Source organism: Struthio camelus, chromosome 20 (assembly GCF_040807025.1).
Source record: "Struthio camelus isolate bStrCam1 chromosome 20, bStrCam1.hap1, whole genome shotgun sequence".
Taxonomy (NCBI): domain Eukaryota; kingdom Metazoa; phylum Chordata; class Aves; order Struthioniformes; family Struthionidae; genus Struthio; species Struthio camelus.
In genome coordinates this window covers 4,738,931-4,759,104 of record NC_090961.1, presented here as the reverse complement: position 1 = coordinate 4,759,104, position 20,174 = coordinate 4,738,931, and the positions used below count along the sequence as shown (strand labels likewise).

Below are 20,174 nucleotides of genomic sequence, written 5' to 3'. Positions count from 1 at the left end.
AGATGCAGACCTGCTACCAGCAGCACCCCGCGGAGGTCTGCGCATCGCGCCGCGCGCTACACGCGTGCGGGTCTCGCCCACCACCCTGTAACAGCAGCGTGATAGCGCAGGATCCCTGGAAAACCGTACGTGGCTTCGTAGCTGCTCTGCTTCTGTTCTTCAGGCACTGGAGCGCTTTGCGAACCCCTGTTCATCGCCCTGGCACACAACCACGTATATGCTTTTCCCCCCCCCCCCATCTTCTACTGCAAGAGCATGGCTTGCAGCCCGTGCGCTCTGATCTACCCGAAAGCGAGACACTGGAGAGAGCACGCAGCTACAGCGCGCGCTCGGATTCAGTTCAGCAGGAGCCGAGGACCTAAATGCACTCGCACGTCGGGGCCCAGGGAACCTGGAGCCTGCGCTAATCCGCATTTCAACCTGTGAAACAGCAGGTAATATTAATTCCAAGACCCGGGGAGGAGCAGATGAAATCCCCGGGGAAGATGCCAGCTCGGCGGCCGGGAACGCCCCGGCGTTTTCCCGCGCGCCCGGAGCGCGGGCAGCCCGTTACAGGAGCCGACGCGCGCTACGGACGGGGCAACGCGATTCCCAGCAACCTGGGGCGCTTCCCAAAGCGATTCAGCTGCGGAGCTTGAGAGCAGCCTCTCCTCTGGTGGAGGAATTATTAAAACCAGACCGCGAGCCGCCCTCCCCTTCCCAGCCCGTTTGAGCCGTCGAAGGGAATGTGCGATTTCCGGGAGACTCAAACCCTTCCAGGGGATATTAATTGTTCCTTAACCACGTTCATGCTAAAAACAGAACAAGAAAATCCCCTTGCCCACAGTCCAGAGCTGCAAACTGCCGCTGCCTTTCTTTCCTCTGCGATCGCCTGAGTGTCCCGCAACAGCCTGCAGCTTTTTCCAATAACTGTTTAACACTGACACAACAGCTGTTTCTCGTCTATTCAGCAAGGACTCGCAGAGCAGATTTTTTTTTCCCCCTGCCAGTCTAATTTCGTTGCCTATCAGAGCACTGGGGCAGGCTCAGCTTTGCATTTCCCCATGCCGTGCCCAGCAAAATGAACTCCAGCTGCACGCATGCTGCAGGAAAGCGGGATTTGGCCTGCTTCCTGGGAGAAGGGAAGCAGGGAGAAAGCAAGGGCCACAAAAGCCATCTTTTTTTTTTTTTTTTTTTTAAATTTTGCTTCAGTTTTACAGCTTGTCAGTTATCCCCATTCACACCATAGGAAGAAATATGTTCCTTTAAATAAATAAGTAAAGAGCACTTTCCACTTCCAGTTATTTTTGCAAAGTGGAATTTAATGAGACAGTAGCCAAAATTAACGCTGTGCTGCAAAGTCTCCCAAAGTGCAAAACGATTCAGTGCCAAAATGAACTAAAGATGCCTTTATGCAGTGGGATAAAGACTAACGCCTAAAGTTTCAAACACGTGTTTGTATCAAATTTTGGCAACTTTGGCAGCTGTTCCAAACCTTTCCGGATCTGGGCACGTCCCCGTCTATGACCTTCGCTTCAGGGAGAGCCTTAAGCCCACAGAAACGGAGGGGAGCTTCCTTTCTGACCCACTTTATTTTAAATCTCCCCCTGAGGACGGGCCTATTTTACCATATCTGGAACACTTGTCCCTCCTTCCCCAGCTCAAGAGGTGGAATTTACTGCTGTAACACAGCTCCTATATGCAATCCAGTACAAAGCACTCTTTTGTATGACGAAACAGGCTACAGAAAAATTAATCTACTGGCTACTTAGTTTGCAAAGCTGCTTAAAAAGCTTAGATTCCCCGGCTCATAAGAACTACTACTGAGAACAGATCCCACAGATTATGGGAAAAAAGGCTCTGGATATTATATAAAGTAATACTTTAGGAGTATAACGAGATCAACAGAGCCCTCTAATCTAATATCTACACCATACTCTTCTCAGCCTCTAACATTTGCTTATCTGTTATATTAACACGATAGGGCGCAGAGAGGTTTTTACAAGTCTTCCCCACACTCAAAAAGGGACAACGAAGAAAGCTGTTAATCTAGCCCCTGTGATGCATTTCCACTACCTCTGTACTAGCATTAGTTTAGGGTGGAAAGAGCAAGAGGGGCAAACTCTGACATTCTACCCCAAAGTCTCCCATACGCTTTGACTGAATAGTTTCCAGCTTATGCTTAATATTTTTTTGAGGCAAGTCCTCCTATATGAGCCAGACTAACAGGGACTAATATCCAGCATCGAGGATATCTTTTTAGTCTAATAAGCCGAGTTTGCTGCAAAGAGGGAACACCACAGTTTTGTTTTTTGCATGCTGCTCACCAAAGGATTTAATAGCAAGTTTAACGTGCACCTGCTGCAATGACACGCACAATACCAACACTCTTGCAATCCTGCAGTTATCCCTGATTTATACCCACTTAAGCATGAAAACCAAACCAGAATTTCTCACGTATATTCTGTCCCTACGGTGAGACGACGAGAAAAGCCAGTTACCTCCGGGGCTGACTTTTCCTGTTCCTCTCTCGGTCCCTGCACTGACTTGGGCCTGGTCAAAGGCAGGTATTTCACTAGTGCAAGTATTCCACCGGGAAATAGGATTTAGCAATGTGTTTACACAGTACCAGGCAGACACAAACAGTGACACTAGTATGAAGATTGCTTATCCGAGCAAAGCTTACTCTATTTGCAATATCTGAAAGAAACTCTGCAGAACAGCATAATTGCATTTGCAGAGCAGGGAGTGTTAGGGAAGGCTGTACTGCTTTTGCTGGGCTCGTCTAATTAATTTGGTACAACTTGAGCATGGAGATAAGGCCCAAGGGACTTGTTGGGGTGGAACAGAAATGCTGCATTTCAGCAAGAAGGGTTAGGAGGGGAACTGGAACCGGCATCTCATCCGCAACTCCCCTCCTTCTACCGTTCAGCTATTAAAAACCATCTCCTCCCAAAACGATCCACTCCCACTTCACTGGGTTGAAAATTATCTGGACCTGAACGGACGCTACTCAGAGCTCCTAATGGGAGCTGATCGATGCATCTGAAAGGCAGGGGCCCCAAAAAAGCTCGCTGACCCAAAAATTAAACTTATTTTATTGACACGGGCAAGATACACCATCGTGCAGTAAAATAAAGGCTCTTCATTTACCCTTTTTTGATCGTAATTCTGCCCTATCTTCCCCTTTTCCATGTGCCTCCCAACGTGGATTCATTGGCACTACTTAAACAGGCATATATAACACTACAAAACAGTGATCTTCCTTCTGCTTTCAAATAATCCTTCTCTTAGCAACTGCCTCCAACAACACATACATACACAGTGTAAGAAGTATGGTGAATTCACCAGACTATGCATGCACAGCAGAAGAGAGTGTTACAGGACTAAGGATTAGCTACCCAAGGTCTGTGTTTATGCAGAACATGTCATGATTTGCCTTAAATTTGGCTACGCACTAACCTGGCCCAGCCCTGTATTTGCATACAGGCTCTTCTCATCCAAAGCCTTTTTTTAAGCACAGAATTAAAGTGCAAGAACAGCTACATAGGTTTTTGTCAGACTAACATACTCAGTTTTGCACAGCCTGAATCAGGAGTTAAGAACGTTTGTTTAGAAGTCAGCATGATACTTTTTAAAAGCCATATAGCAAATAAGACAGGTCTGGTTCCTGCGGAAGTTACTGCAGCGCGTATTGGGCTGAGCTGTTAAGAATAAAATGCTATTCCACACACTGCAATCAGGGCTAGATAGGGAAAAAAAAAAGTTTTAAGGTTACACAGCATTTTATAGGGCTATAAACACCAAGGAAGATAAAAACATCTTTCTTTTAGGTGTAGCTTCCAATATGAGAAGCTGTTACTCAAAATGGTACTGCCTCAAGTTCTGCGGAGAAAAGGCTTCCCATCTGCTGAGCGCGTTTCAGGGAGGGGAGAACAAATAACATTTTATGTAAAGTCATCATGACCTGTCACTTCTGGTTGCATTCAACAAGCAGACTGGGACTTAAAAAGAAAAACACACACAACAAGAGCATTCCCTTTCTAGGGCTCAAGGAGTGATCAACATCTGCCTGATGGACATCTGGTAAGAGGCTCACGTCTCAGAAAGGGAAAGAAAGTCAAGGTAATGCACAACATCCCTCACTATCTGAGGAATAATGCATCCTTCCATCCTTTCCACGTTCTGTTTTACAGCTCCTCTTCGACTCAAAGACACAAACTGGTCGCCACACGTCAGTCCACGCAGGACTGTCCCCACTGGACAGTCACACGTTCCGGTCCCAAGCCCCTATGTCAAGCTTGCGTGCTACCACCTGAAGATACACGCACGCACACCCTCTACGTACAGCTGACACCCACTGTGCGCCCAGGCTCTGGGATGCACCTAGGGATGCATGCTAATTAAAAGAGTTTCCAAAAATTGTATTATTTTTCCTCAAAAAGTCCTTGCCCTACCTGCACAGCTTTTAAATAAGCTTGTGTTTATGTGTATATAAATATGCGTATATAAGTGCATCTACACCCACATCAGTCTGCCTCGGAGCTGCTACAGCCCCCAGCCCACTCCATGGCTCCCGCTCAACTTTCCCACGTTACAGCACGCACCCGACCTCCCGCTCAGGGCGGGAAGGAAACGTCTTCACCAACTCACTCTGCACAGCTCGCTTTGGCCCCGTCCTGCAAGGCTACGGGGGGCTGGTTAACGCAAAGCAGTCAGGGAGTTGCAAGATCCCCAACAAGAGACTAATTTATTACATGTTATTCCCCCGCTGGGCAGAGAGGCACATTTTGGGGTACCAGAGCCAGCGCAGGGCAGCCTGCGCTCTCCAGCGGGAGGGATGCAGGGGCAAGCGGAGGAATTACCACCACAGTCCTAACCAAAAGGTTAGGAAGCTCTCTGCAGAGCTGTGGCCACAGAGGTGACTTACGTGTGCTGCTCTGCACCAAGCCAACCGATGAAAAGGGCCGGCAATGCTCTGGCATTTTCCCTTTTCTTACACGTTTTCCCACAGCCCGCACCCCCCCCCCCCAACACTAACGGAGAGGTGCAGGGGCAACAAGCCAGTCCACACCATGGTTCCTCTGAGCCTCGTTTTCCCAGCCATAAAATGGAGATGACCATACTTTGCATTCCCAAATTGTCTGCATTATCTGTTCCCAAGGATCATGGCCCCTGTTTGCAAAGCGCCCGGTACAACAGAGCCCCAGTCACAGCTTGGGCCTGCTAGCCCACGAATTAACTGCAAACAGGAACATCTGCAATTGTTCAGTTTTTTGGGAGTGCTCTTATGTCCACTGTTACGGAAGATTCCCACAGATTCAAAGTCTGGGAGCAGCACACAAAATCCTGAAGAACGTAACTGAGGGCTGTAAACTGCCTTAACAAACCCACAGAGCTGTGTTAGAGACACCTAATTATTGAACACAAGACTCTTTTTTAAGCTATCCACAGAGAAGTTCTCCAAAAGTTCTTTCAGAAGAACAACAGGAAAAACAATGCCAGAGTATCTGGGAAGAAAGTGCAGAGAGCATCAGAAATAACCCAAAACCCAGGCTGCACATCATCTCCGGCTCAGTCGATGCTAATTAAATTACAGGCTCTCAGAGAGCAGCCACGAGGGTTTCTGAAAGCCAGTGAGCGAGCCAAAGAGAGCCGGGTGGGAAGTCAAGAAGTAGAAATATATCTTCAGCCTAATGAACATTGAAAACGTTAAACCCCAAGAAAGATATGAGCCAGAAAGTGCTTTGCTGCTCTGGCCCCCTACACGATACGGGCTTGCAGCCCGGAGGCCTGGGACACAGCAGAGCAGACAGGCAAGGCAGTGACTTTGCTTCAGCGTCTGCCAGGAGTCAGCACCCAGGCATCGAAGGACATGTTAGCCGGTCCTTCGCGATGACAGCCACAGACGCTTGGGGCGGCTGGGGGCACGGCTTGCACCAAGAAGCCTTAAATCACGTTCCAAGAGCTCAACCACAAGGCAATGCTTTTACTCCATCACAAGGAACCGACCTTCCAAAACCATCTTCTTGCACCTTCAGGGCACGACGGAAAACCTCTGCCCCCCAAAACATACGACCTGACCCATGACCAAAATCCCACCACCCCCAGGGCCAGCCAAGCCACCTGGTTTGGAGCAGACAGGCACCATGTGGCACATTTTAATCCGTTTTACTTCCACATTGCCTGGCCCCACCGTGTTAAGATTTCCATGAGTTGCACAGAAAAGCTAAAATCAAACTACTGTCTCCGTAGAGCTGAGAATCTCCGGGAATCCTGCCCTGTTTTGGGCCAGATCTCCCCTGGGTGACATGGATACAATAGGACGGGGACAAGCACTGGCTCAGGGACAAGGACACACTTTTGGGGCCACCTCTGCAAATCAAATTCAACTGGTTGCAGTAGTAACAGTTTTCCACCAGCACTACTTCTTGCAGGACTCATCTGAAATGCCTGTCAGACAGCAGGAAGAACCTGGGCATCATGGGGAAAACTTAAACCATATTTTGAGAGGAAGTGTGAGACACAAGCCCTGTCGTGGACATTCAAGTCGCACAGCAAGGTCCCCCAAAGCAGGGGACTGTCCTTAGGGAAAGGAGATGGTGGAAGGAGTCTTTCCTACTTCTCCTTTATGTTTTTCCCAGCTTTTATTTGCAAACAGGCGGGCTAGAAAATCCCAAGCAAACTGCCATTATCAGCACGAGCAGCACAACCACAGCAGTCAGAAGATTTAAGAAAAAATAAATAAAATAGAATAAAACTATACCAAGGTTTCCGGTTAGGGCCGAAGGAGAAGCCAGGCACATCCCGTTCCCGCTGCGGCCATGCGCAGCCTCCCACCTGGGCAGACCCAAGCTACCCGAGCACCCCTTCAGACGGCTTTATCTATGTCTATCACTTCATTTTACTTTCACAATTTTTTTTCTCCTGAGTAAAACACTAAGCATGTAGAGGGAGGAGAAGTTCCACGTTTATTCTTTAGCACTCAAATGCACAACAAAGCCCGGCTGCTAATGCAACAAAGAAATGAGGCAGTTAAGGTACCTTTAGCATAAAAACAGGTTAAATGCTCCTTTTTGCAAATACACCTGTACTATTATTACCTTCTGCACCCTGTCATAAGGGAGCTCCGCCTGCTCCTGCCACAACTGCACCTAAAAGATGCTAACAGCAGCCCTGCTCCGGCGAACAGCAGGTTTCTATGGAGGGACAGCACCACCAGACACCGCAGCTCCATCCTGCTGCAGCTTCACACCGTTACACTGCTATTAGGGGACCCGCCTCGAAAAAATCCAAATTACAGACGAGACTCAAAGCAGATTCGAGCAGTTCCCCCTTTCACACCCACGCGAACCTGGGGCTTGGCAACTTCTCCTCCTCTGGAGCCCAGGTCAGCTGAGAAAGCTTGGGAGAAACCAGGAGTAGCCGCCCTGCGAGTGGTGGCCTCACACGCGATTTCTGCTGCTTCGCCTCGCCTGGCGCCGGCCGGGCACGCTCCTCCCTGCGGAGGGTACCATGCCGCTTCCGGCGTAGAGGATAAATAACACGCTTATGGAGGGAAAAAAAAAATGCAAAACCTGGTGGCCACATGGGAGAAGAGCTACAACAGGTGGGTTTTCAAGTTGACGCCCCGCAGCGAGCCCCGCTCTGCCCAGGCCAGGCCATTCGTCCGGTGGATTTGAACCACACCAGAGAAACATAAAGACTTCAGAAAGAACCAAAACACTCTTGGTTTTGGGTGAAGGCTGAAACTAAAAAACAAAGGATGCTCAAGCCTTAAATTTACATCAGAATCCCATATCACAGCATTGTCCTTCTCCACAAAGGACCAGATTTCATGCACGCTGCCAAAAGCATCAAGCAACATGAAAAATGCAGTAGGCCTTCTTCTTCCATCAATAAATTCATTTTTTCTATAGTAATTTTCACCCGTCCCAGCAGCTGTATGCTAATTTCCCCTAAGCACTGTTTTATTATCGCTTGGAACAGATGTTACAGCCGCTCCAAAATCTGGAGGTTACCAAAACTATTAACCTCATCTATGAGCCAGGCTGAGCCAGTGAACATCTGCTGACGGGCGTTTTGCCTTGGTCCCTGCTGCACCCGCCTTGGGTCCCGCAGCCGCACCGGCAGCACCGGGAGCCACCGCTCCTCGCGCGTTCCCGCAGCGCCGGCACGTCCGGCGCGGAGCAATCTGAGCGATCAGTAGCAACGATGGGATCCAGAAAAGAAAGAAAAAAAAAACTATAGAAATGCTCCCAAATATCTTCCAGAAAACAAAGAGCAGTGAGGTTGATGGAAGAAATGTTAGGTAGAAGCCTGTTCCAAAACTCATGGAAATTAACTGCAAGAGTCCCACGGGATTTAAAATGTTGGGCACAAGATACAGATGCAACTACCTTTTTTTTTTTTTTTTTTTAAAAAGGGTTGTCCTTCTTTGTGTGTGCATGTGTGTGCGCAAACAAAGTCATTTCAACCATGGATAAATTCAGCTGAGAAAGGTTCAGCGTTCCCAGTGGAGTTGATTTCTCCAGCGCAACCCAGTGTAGCTCCTGGAGTAATTAATGCCAGAATCTGTTTATGACCTTTGAATAAATTGTTCTTTTCTGAATGGAAAGCTGTTAAACACGTTAGCAGATATAATTAAGAGGAAAGGGGGGGGGGAGGGCAAAAATCTGGAATTAAATCTCTCCCTAATTAGAAATGCTTCTTGCAACAACCTAGCTCAAAAAAAAAAAAAAAAAGTCTAATCATGCGGAAACTGTAGTTTCATTAAAGCTCCCTCATTATCCTTTTTCAGATAACTGAACTGTCAATGACAGAAATTTACCTCTATCCTTTGTCACCCCTAAGGAGAAGGTTTCAGCGTCGCTCTGCGCGGGGGAAGCGCCGCGGCGCCCACCCGAAACCCAGCCAAGAGCTGGGGCGCGCACGGGGCGGCCCCGTGGCGAGACATTTATTTCATCACACGGTGGGGGGGGGAAGAGCCACGCAAAGCAGGCGAGAAGCAGCAGCGATTAGATCTGGGAGGCCCCGGGAAAAAGTAATAACTGCACCAGCGTTAGCATCCCCAGCGCTGGGGGCGCTGAGCCAGCGACGCACCCGCAGGGGTTAAAGTCAGACCACGGATGTGCATCGCCGGCCGATGGCCAGCCCTCGCCGAACCTTAGCTGCTACGCGAAAACGCAAAGCGCGGGAGCATTTACACCTAGCAGGATCCTGGAGTTTTATTTATTTATTTATTTTAAAGACGGCCCAGCAAAAACTCTTGATTTCCCGCCGGACGTTTCCAGGGAATCAGCACGCACGCCCCTGCCTCTCCGGCTGGCTTTGCCGACGGAGATGAGCTACGCGACGGGACGGGCAGGGAACCACGGCGGCCGCGGGGAGGGATGAACGGGCCCAGGTGCCGAACGGGTGTTTCCCTGGGAATGAATATCGCGTCCTGGCACGCGCAGGCCAGCGAAGCCCCTGCCCACCGCCCGCGCTTCGCGTCCGCGGGAATCCCCCCCTTCCGGAGCGGGTGCCGAGGCGCCGCAGCCCACCGCGCGCTCCCAAGCCTTCGGCGGCACGAAGACCGCGGGCAGGTCCGTCCCGCGGCTTGAAAACCGACGGCTCCGCTCGGCTGCACCCCGCCGCGCTCAAAGCCGGCGGGTCGGCTGCCCCGAGCGAGGCCGAAGAGCCCAACCCCGCGAAGCCCTGCCGATCCCAAACAGCCCCCAGCCCTGCGGCAGGAGGGGTAAGAATTAACAAAACTCTTAAAAAAAAACAACCCCGCTATGTTATTTTGCTTTGCGCTGTAGATTTAAGCCCCGAGAGCTTTCTGCCCGACACAGTTACTAGAACGATCGTTTTATTTTCGATTGAAGGCCACAGTTCTCCCACACCTCCGTGGGCTGAGGCTTTCGCTTTTCCCTTTTTTGAGCTTTACCAGCCACTTTCCTCGGACGATGCCTTGCACGAGAGAGCATTTCCCACGAATGCAAAAATACCTCGGTGCGCGCACACACGCACACGCAGAGGTCCGCCCGCCGCAGGTGCTGAGCCCCCTCCCCATCCCAGGGCTGCGCCACCCAGGCTGCAAGTCGACGCGCTGCAGCGCCGAGGGGCGGTTTAACCCCCCCCCCCCCCGGCTCCCGCCGCGGACGGGACCGCAGGAGACGCCGGTTATTTCCATCCGCGCGGGATAACCTTCGGCGAGATTGGGGGGGGGGGGGTCACCCCGCTCCCGGCTGCTCCGGCGCGCGTTTGCTCTCCATACGGCCAAAGGCTTCCCCTACGCGGGTACTCCTGCGCTTGCCGCCCTGAGCACAAATCACTTCTCCCGCTCCACCCTTTTTTAATCTATGGCTCTCTTCTCTTCCCTGGGCAGCTCCTTTCAAACACCAGATGTTCCATTTAGCAGCTAAACTACTATAAAAACACACACACAAAGATATGCATGCTATAAAAGGGCCAATTCCCCCCCCCCCATCAGTATTAAAAGTGCCTGTTTGAAGAGACAGAGAGTAAATTTCCTCTAGAGGAACCTTTTAACCTCTCCCCTCGGCCCGTTTATCAAACCAAACTCAGCTTTTGGCCAGAAACGCGGCCCCCGTCCAGCGGGGCACCGAGCGCGCGTGCGCAGGCGGCTGCCGCGTGCCGAGGTCCCGGTTGGAGCAGCGGGACGGCTTCGAGCAAGCGGCACCGCTCCACGCGCATCCCCACGCCTGGACCCGGCTCGCGGCCGCGCACCAGGAGAAACCGCGCGGTGCCGACGCCGCTCCCGACAAGGGCATCCCAGGCAAAAGCCGAGCTGCTGCGCGGGTCTAGCGAAGCCTGGGGCACTCGATCCCAAGAACTCAACTGGTGCCGCAGCAAATAAACGCTGATTTCCGACGGGGTCCCTACCGCGGACGTTGCTGCGCGGCGCACGGATGGGGCGAGCCTGCTAGATCAGCCACCCGGAGCCGAACGAGCACAGCAAGTCAGGATATGACTCAGGCTGGTGCCTTTCCAAGAAGGTGAAGGAGGATCTTCCAGCGGAATAGCTGCTGTCCGGACCGGGCAGTCCCACCGGTTACGAAGCACCAAGAATAGATTGCACATTATCTCTTGCCACCCAAGCAAGCGCGCGTGAGGCGGAAGAGAGACAATGGGAAGTCCGCGTCCTTTGTCTGGCGACGGGAAGGGCTTACGGCCCTCGAAGCAGGCTGGAACAACCGCTTCAGGGAATTGGGGAAGGGAAGACTTAAAATTAGAGATCTTCCAGAACATATACGTTCTGTAGGGCTTTTTAGACAGTCTGGGAAACGTGATGACCGAGCTATCACTCCTCAGTGACTGCTCCCAAGGATAACTACCGTCTTACAGAGCAATGGGGTTTTGAGCGCAAACGCTCACCAGCGAGCGCAGAGCTGTCTGCGCCCCTGCTCTTCCCATTCCTTCCACGGTGGAGTCATTCGGGCTTTTGCTGCAGCAAGACGACACAAGAAGAAAAGACTCAGGTGCTCAAATTACCTGTTATAGATTCACCTCTTTGGGTTAAAGTGAGTGAAAAATCTTTCAGGTGACGGTATCTCAGCTAAAACCCTTAACGTGGTCTGGACCCCTTAGTGGGGGGCTAGTCCAGAACAGGCTCCTGGTCAAACGTTCCCAAGAGAGGCGTCCAGGAGCAGGGAGGACGCCCGCAGGCAGCTTAGGCTGCTCGACAGCCCCACACTCGATGGAAAGAGTCACGTCTCCGGGGAGAGGTTTGCTACACCTGTACAAAACGCCCTTGCACAAGAACAAGCAGAGCACAAATCACAGGAATCAGCGGTTGCAAGAGCACTAATAAACCCTGCTATAAAAGACCTGGAGAGCAAAAGTTTGAGTGGCAAAGCTGCACTAAATACGCAGCTACGTACTTTGCTTGCTGGTTTGGCAAAACTTTGCTCAGTCCCTCGAGCAAGAGCCGAGGGGCATGAAAGACCCCAGTGCTGCCGGCCCCTCTGCTGCGAGCGCAGAAGGCTCTGAGCCATCCGTGAGCAGTCACGGAGGGTGGAGAGGGAAGGAGGGGTTGCATTCAAGTTGTATCATCAGATGAAGCACAACCCTGAGCTGCAACCAAGGAAAACATGAGAAAAAAGTCATTTTTATTAGAAACAGACTTTTCTTTTCCAGGCTGTCTCGGTTCTTTAAGGGGAAACACAACACTGGGTAAAGTCTGCTAATTAATGCTGGGTTTGAAGCTGTCAAATTGAGATTTTTATTAACAGTTGTCATTAAAAAAGAAAAGAAAAGAGTCCTCCCTCTCCCTGAAAACCATCAGGGGAACGAACCTTAGAATAAGAAAGGAGGATGCAATTAGATCGCATTGCGAAACACAGAGCAGGGAAACGAGATTGCAGAGCCCACGCCAAGAACTCTGCTGGGGCAAGGGAAGGCGTCCGGGGACGAACCGGGTTCAGTCCTGCGCGCTGCCGTTCCCAGCTCCCGGGACCGGGTGATCTCGGAGGCGCCCAGACAGCGCATTCCCCCCGATTTCCGTGCAAAGGGAAAAGCGACTCCCGCTACCGCAGGGGAGGGTACCTGCCGCCGGGAAACGCGGACGAAAGGCGGAAAACGCCGAGGTGGGTACGCGGGCCCGGGAGGGAGCTGCGCGCGGGGCTGCAACACGCGAGTCGCCCCAAGGAAGCACCCCAGTTACTCCCCATAGGCTAATGCCGACGTTAAAGCTGGGGACGACTCGCTCCGCGTGGCTTAAATCAGCTACAGGGATGAGATGAGGCAGCCTGAACCGAGGACGAGGGTCAGCGTCCCCGGGCACGCGCAGACCAGGGTTAGCGATGGGAAGGAAGAGCGGCCGGGCAGGTCGCTCCCAGCTCTGCGCGGCTTTGCAAAGACCCCGGGCAAGGGCGCACGCCGCCGAGGGACACGGAGCAGCCTTGCTGCTAGGTGGGGACGCCCCAGCGGCTCCCGCGGGGCTCTCGCGCAGGAGAAAGGCTGCAAATTTGGAAAAAAAAAAATCATATTTAAAAAAAAAACATACACATGGGAATAGTGCATTTGAGAGACTATTAGATAGAGGTTTGGGGGGATTCAAGGGAGGAAATATTGCAGGGAAAAAGCTGGAACACTGGAAAAAGGAAGTTTGGCTCTTTAAGAGGGGACAAAGCAACAGACCAAAAATTTGCCCTCAGGTCAGTCTTAAGCAACATTTCTGACAGAGCCAAAAATCAGGTCCCTTCTGGCTCCAGACGGGCTGAAGAAAGCAAAGGCTCTGAGGGCAGCACCACCACCACCTTTCACACCCATAAGGCACGACAGGGTGCCAGGGACCAGCACCCGTCCAGCTGGCTCGGGTGAGGTTACGACGTTCAGCCCCTTCTCTGGCCGCCCGACAGAGGACACAGCTACTACTCTTGCCTCCAACATCACCTAAGCCCCGACGCACACCTAGCCGAATTTAGCAAAAGAGGAAACCTAAAACCCTGCAGCCTGATTTCTCACCCAAGCGCCTCGCTCCAACACGGCTACAGGGTTAAAGCAGCACACGTGCCGGGGCTAAAAAATTGCCTGCTTCTCCCCAGAGGGCCTGAGCCACGAGGTAGCCCCTTTCTTGGCGGTACATCCAGCATGAAGCAACGCCACCGAGAAGGACGGACAAGCCAAGCATTTTTTACAGCTCATCAACATGCTGTTGAGATAGAAGGCAGCTTCCAAGCCCGGGCCCATCTTGAAAAGTGACCAAATTCACTGGGTTTTCTGGCTTTGTGTCTTTAAAGGCAGCTATTCATTCCAGAGCCTGCTCCCGCTAGGTGCTTAATGCAGGTATGTAACTCTCGGCAGTCATTCAAGGGGAAGAGAAACGCCTGTGCTCCTTTCTGTCCCTCCTGGCACAGCCGGCCGGGATCCATCCAACACCCCTCTGCCCCAAGAAAATACACGTTCGCCTGCAGCCGCAGGTTAAGTTGCGCCTTGCAACCTCAAACAGCAAAGAGAGGGCACTACCTCCAGACAATGCAAGCTTTTAGGGCGCTATTGGACGTCTACTCCCCAAATCGTCGTGCGAGACGTCAGGGGGGGCTGGGAAGAGAGACGACAACCGGCTCTTGTTTGCAACGAGCTCGCGAGTTTGGCCGTAAAAGCCAGAGCACCTTTTTCTTCCTTTGGAAAGCTTCGCACATCCGAACGGGAAGTCACTGAGACACAGTAAACAGGGGTATGCAACGAGGCCATTTTTTACAGCCTTTCTTGGAACAGAACTCAGCTTTAAGAAGCAGAGAGTAAATGCAAAAGCAAGAGGACCGGAGCAGGGTGGAGCAGAAGGTAACATGCAGAGCGGCTGGGCGACTGATGGATCAGAAAACACAAATTAGTGTTTCGCCTTCCTTTGGCGATCGCACAGCCGGACCTGCACAATCCAGCTACCCCCTCTCACCACTCCAGAGACGAGTCAGTTCTCATAACACCGAGTTATATTTAACTACTATCATGACATATGGAAGTAATTACAAGCGTTGCAGCTATAAAGCTTTCAAGCAGCACGTTAAAGTCCCAAAGCCGCGTGAATAATTGCTAGCGCCAAATATGCCAACGTGCCTCGACCTTCGAGGCACCTGGGGGAAGGAGTTGGTACAAACCACCTGCGCTGCGCTGTCACGGCAAGTGAATGCCTACATCACCAATAAACAGGGCTTTGATATCACATTATTTTATTTCCATCCTCCAGGAAGGGGGGGGGGAAAAAACCCACACACAACAATCAGCAACTGTGAAGTATTCTGACAGCTCACTCAGGTATGGTATGTTATTCAAATCCATTGTGGAAAAATCAGTTGTCTGCATGTTTCCCCATCAATATCACAGGAGAACAGTGGGCAGCCAAATCATCATGCCAATTAGGTTTGTTTTATCTCATCAGTCTCAAGAGCCCAAAGAAAACCTCTATGCACTGCAGGCAGAGATGAATTATCTGTAGAGAGATGCCGATATGCTCCAAAATAAAAATTCCTAATGAGTAATTACTGCTAACTTAAAGTCTGCGCACACATATATGCACACATTACATATATGGCAGCATAATTTCAAGTATCCAGAAGATGTAGAAGCAGCAAAATATATTTAGCCATGTCCAGGCCAACTCTACAGGAGAGGCGAATGCAACATTATATTACTTAGGAGTCTCAAGGTTTAAGCACACTGGATGATCAAGCCCTAAAAGCACACAGCTACTTTGATAAAGGTACTAATTTCCATCTGTCTACATCCTTGCCAGGGAAGATTAATTTTTATCATGGACAAATGAAAAAAAAATCAAATCTCAATCCCACCCAAATCTGCAATAAAAACCCTGTCATGCTGAAACACAAAAAGTCATTTAATTTGTATTTGATCAAAGGCTTGACAAAGTTACAATTGAAACCTAATTATCAAGGAAAATCCGAAGCTCAAAACTCTCCATCTTAATCGGAGAGGGAATACGGGACACAAGAGAGGCAGCTGTGCCATGTGGTGTCAGAGGACGGGAAACCAGTGCCAGCTTTGGGGGGATAGAGGGAAATATAGGGGGAGAACGAGGGTCCTGGAAGCTGCTCTGGATAGGGATGGCAGAAGGAGAGGGACAATTGTGGGGGGGGGGAGAAACGCCGTACCGAAAGTTGTGCACGGGGGACAGGGGGACTGCAAGCCTGAGGGGGGTTGCATCTGCTCACATTTGCAAATAAAGATGCCCCTTGCAACACTCGCAGTTTATGAGCTGGCAAAACAGCTCAAATTTCTCCCTAAAATCCAATCACGGTAATAGGCACAATGATCAAAAAGTACCGAGGGCAAGTACACCAATTCCACTTCCCACCTCTTCACAAACGCCATCTACAACAAAAGCAATTAGCAGAAACGAAGCTCTAACTCTAGGCTCATCAAACTGGCTGGCGCTGGGCTTTTTTCCTCCTTATTCTGTTCATCTCTGTGGAGGTTGAGCAACTTCGGGCTGATCAGCGGCCGGGGTCATCTCATCCTGGCAGGCGCTGCCGACGAACAGACTCACGCCTCTGGAATCAAGCTTGAAAAAGCAAAACTGGAGATCTCAGCCCAACGAGGTGGTTTTTTGTTTGTTTGTTTGTTTTTAAAAAAACACAAGGAACTAAGCAGATATACCCTCGTGTCAAGGAGTAACCCCCTGGCGTGTGGCCATCCCGACTGACTGGCCTGCTTTCCCTGCTGCCTAACCCACAGCTGGTCCCCCCCTGTTGAACGGGACTTGACCCTCCAACGGCCACAAGCAGAAACGAGCTCCCCTGCAAATCAGCATAGAGGGAAAAGACAAAAAACCACACAGCAGCGTCTGGATCTTAACGCATTAGCTGAGCAAAGAGATGCGATTTTACCTCTGGCCTTTGAAACGATGCTCACCGCAGGCAAAATGCTGTTTCTCCTTACACACCGGCACAACCCCGTTTAAGTCAGCGAGCAAGCTGAGGAACAGAATATTGCTGGATGTTTCAAGTCTAACCTGAGTGTCTTCTCCCCTGGCATTTAGAGTGAAGGAGGAAAAAAAAAAAAATCTCGGTAGCAAAGACGACAGCTGGTTAGCCAGCCCAGCCGGTCGCGCCAAACATGCATTTATAGTCAAAAGCAAGCTCTGAAGTTTAGAAACTGTCTCGCACATCTCTGCCCCAGTGTCTGAACACACCACAGCTGTTTGACAACAACAGGTCCCTACCTCCTTCTTCTGAAGCTGGGCCCAGGGAGACAAACCTGCTCGCTGCCAGTCACAGCGCGAGCCTGAGGCACTGCAGGGAAGTTTGGCCAGGCCCCCGGCAAGGCCTAGAGACCCCCATCGAGGGTCCCCGTCTCCAGCACTGCAGATATACAGAAGGTAAAGAGCAGCAAGGCGCCTCCTGTCTTTAGCTATCCTCAAGGGAGGAGTCACAGATTCCCAAATTCAGGAACTGGCAGATAAACATCAAATCCCAAACACATAAGAGCAAGTATAAAGACTCAAAACCACACTGATCAGGCTTTGGATCCCATCCTGGCCATAGAAAAGCATCACCCGTTCTCCAGGGCAAGTTCAATCTCCTTGCAAGGTTCCCTCCTACGCAAGGGCTCGGTGTCTGCACCATCCCACGTGGCCACCTCTGACCAGGCTCCGCAGGTCTGCTTTGAAAAACAGGTTCTCACTGAGCTGACCACCAAAGCCACCCAATTCAGCTTTGGGAAGTTCACTTCACACCTCTCATGAGGCCAGTAAAGCCATCAGGTGTGGTAGGCAGAAAGCAACTTCATTAACCACAGCTGGGCTGTAAACTCTCCCCTCCAACAACAAACACCTGCCTCTGGAATCGGAGCAAGGAGCTTCTTTCCAAACCAATGCTGGGACCTTCGCTAGACTTCAACTACCATTTTTAAACCTGCTCTTAATTCCCCACAGAGCAGATATTAACTGAAAGTAGATCTGCAGGGCTATAATATTTCCTTAAAAGAAAAAAAATGCATAGTATGTCATTCTCAGCATGTTCTAAGAACGTACTAGTCCATGCACAACTGCAGCTCTAATGTGACAGTTTATATTTGGAAGCATCAGCTTCTTGGTCAGTTTATAGCCTGGAAACCTAAAAGGAAGTCTCACAGCATTGTTCCATCCTGGGAAGAGTCATCAGGATCTGTTGTTATTTACTTTCAACTAACAAGTCTCATGCACCAACACGAGAACCTCTATAGACTGATCTGCCCTTTTAACTGTACGGCCGGGGCTTCCCACCCGGACTGCCAGCAAGATCTAGGTCTTTAACCTTGCAAGCCAGCAGTTATGTCCCCGGCGCTCACATGCACACAGCGAAAAAGCCGCTTTGCTCCCCAAAGCGCTGCTCCAAGTGTCAGCCTAAACCCCTCATAGAAGATGTTTCGACCGCCAGCTGTCCTCGATTACAGCAGTTCCTCCGAGCACGCAAGGATATATGTTGCTAGGTAAGAAGTCAGAACAGCTGAAAACACTGCTAGGAAGCCTGTAACAAAACTCTCGTGTATAACGAGGGAAAAGGTGCTTGCAGGAGAGGCAGCATGTTTGCAGAGCGTATATTTAGAACTCGAGATACCATTATACATTATTTATCTTTGAATGCTTCAATATAGTTAAGAAGAGCCTTGGATGCCCTCGTTACCAGGAGATTTGTCCTCCCCTTTAACCAATAAAAGCAGAGTCGTTCGAACAGGACAACAGTTTACTATGCACTTAACACACAGGCTGTCGAGCAGACAGGACAAAGTACTCGGTTTCATTTGTTTCTAATTGATTTCACTTCCCAATTGCCATGCAAATATCATCCAGTTTGGGTTTAACAAAAAAAAAAACACAAACACGTATAAGCAGAGCGTTTACAACTAAAACACCCGGAGCCGATTTTTGTTTGCTTGTTTAAGCTAAGCCCATTTTCCCCGAAAAGAAAGTGCAACTGGATGCCTTTTCGGTGATGAAGCCCTAAAGTCACCAAACTCAACGCTCGGGGGAGGCGGCCGCGGCGGGGCCGCCGGCTCCGGTTACCCCCGACCGGCCTGGGGCCTTGCGCGACCTCCGGGGGGGGGGGGGGGGGGTCGAGTCGGGTCCCTCCCCGCCGGACGCCCCCCGCCGCACGCCCCCCGCCGCGGCCGCTGCCAGCGGTTCCCACGGGCGGCAGGAAGCGGCGGGCAGCGCCGCGGCGAAACGGAGGGGCCGAAGCGAATGGTCTCCCACGTACCCGCGTATACACGCGTGCACACGTACACAGACACACGCAGCCACACGTGTGCGCGCCCACACGGACACGCAGAGAGGCGCGCGAAACGCACCCAAGCGTCCCACGAAGTTTCGCGGGCGCGCGTCCGCGGGGGCCGCCCCGTCCTACCTGGGACATCTGCGGCCTGAAGTTGATGTCCTTGAGGTCCACGGAGCCCGGGGAGAGGTTGTGGAGCAGCTGGCAGAGCAGCACCCCGTCCCGCAGCGCCTGCGCCAGGTCGAAGACCACCGCCGACGGCCACACCACCCGGTGGTTGGGGGGCAAAACTTTGCAGTCGATGAGCCAGCGGCCGCATTGCCTCCACTCCTCCATGGCCGCCGCGCACGCACCCCGCCGGCCTTCCTCCTCCTCCTCCTCCCGCTGCTGCTGCTCGCGGCTGCTCAGGGGCAGCGGCCGGCTGCCGGGGGGGCCGCTCCGCACCGCGGCGCCGCGCTAGCGCCCCGCTCCATCGCCGCCCGCCGCCCGGGGAGGCATCGCCCCGCGCCGGGGCTCCGCGGAGGAGGAGGAGGAAGGAGGAGGAAGAAGGGAAGGGGGGCGGCGCGGAGTTTTCCGGCGGAGGGCTGCCCCTGCCCCGCCGCCTCGCGGCTAGGCGCGCCGCATGGTCCGGCGGACAAAGCGCGCAGGGAGGCGGCGCGGGCGCGGAGCTGGCCGCCCACCTGCGCTCCGCCGAGGGCACCGGCCGCCGCCGCCGCCGCCGCGCTGCCCGCCGCCGCCGCCGCCAGTCCCCGCCCCGACGGGAGGAGCCGGCGGCCGCTCCGCCGCCCCTTTGTCTGCGGGGGGCCGGGCTGGCCGCGGGCGCGCTCCGGCCCGCGCCGTTTCCTGCCGCGGGGCCGGTCCCTGCGCGTGTCCGTCCCGTCCCCGTGTCCCCCGGCCCGGGGGCCAGGCGCGCTGCTGCGCTCTCCGGCCCGGGAGGGCGACGAGCGGGCCGAGCCCCTCGGCCGCGGGCTCGGCCGTGACCCCGCCGGGGGAGCGCTGCCCGCTGCTGCAGCCGCCCTCGGCCCTTGGGCGCAAGCCCGTGCTTTGTCTGCGTACGTACTCCCACTCCTAACCTCCTGTTTGGGCTGCAAATACTGCGGGAGAGATGTTTAACCCAAACAAGTTATCGTATTCCTTGACTTTCAAGCATGAAGACAACTCCTATAATTAATTACCAGTGTATTTATTACAAACCTCAACTCTCAGCCATTAACTCCTTGGCAGCAAACTCTTGAAAAACTCTTAATTTTCTTCTGGTGGCTTCCATCCAAATCAGGACAGTTTAGAACAGCCTCTCTTGAAATCTGTTCCGAGCTTTCTTCAGAGATCCTCTCCCCAGCGTTTGTCAATTAATTTCCATCCCGGCTTTCCAGATAGCCAAAACCGGAAGCTGAGGCTGGAACGAAGGGAAGCTATTAACCTGGATGTCAAACAAATGCAAGGCTAATCTCTTCCAAATGTATCCAAGTGGAGATAAAG

At 52.1% G+C, this 20,174-nt stretch overlaps 1 protein-coding gene across 10 annotated transcripts in view; it reads right to left on the bottom strand.

Annotated features, from left to right (window-relative positions):
- Positions 1–19,381, bottom strand: part of VAV2 (vav guanine nucleotide exchange factor 2) — a 168,211-nt gene extending 148,830 nt beyond the window's left edge. For 3 of the 10 annotated variants that reach the window (XM_068915165.1, XM_068915175.1, XM_068915174.1), the window contains exon 1: positions 18,828–19,380. In XM_068915165.1, the coding sequence (XP_068771266.1) occupies positions 18,828–19,031 (204 nt within the window). In that variant the 5' untranslated portion in view covers positions 19,032–19,380. Of the gene's footprint in view, positions 1–18,827 lie in introns of all 10 variants that reach the window. The other 7 variants (XM_068915168.1, XM_068915166.1, XM_068915170.1 and 4 more) reach the window with 5 other exon arrangements.
- Between the last annotated feature and the right edge of the window lie 793 nt (positions 19,382–20,174).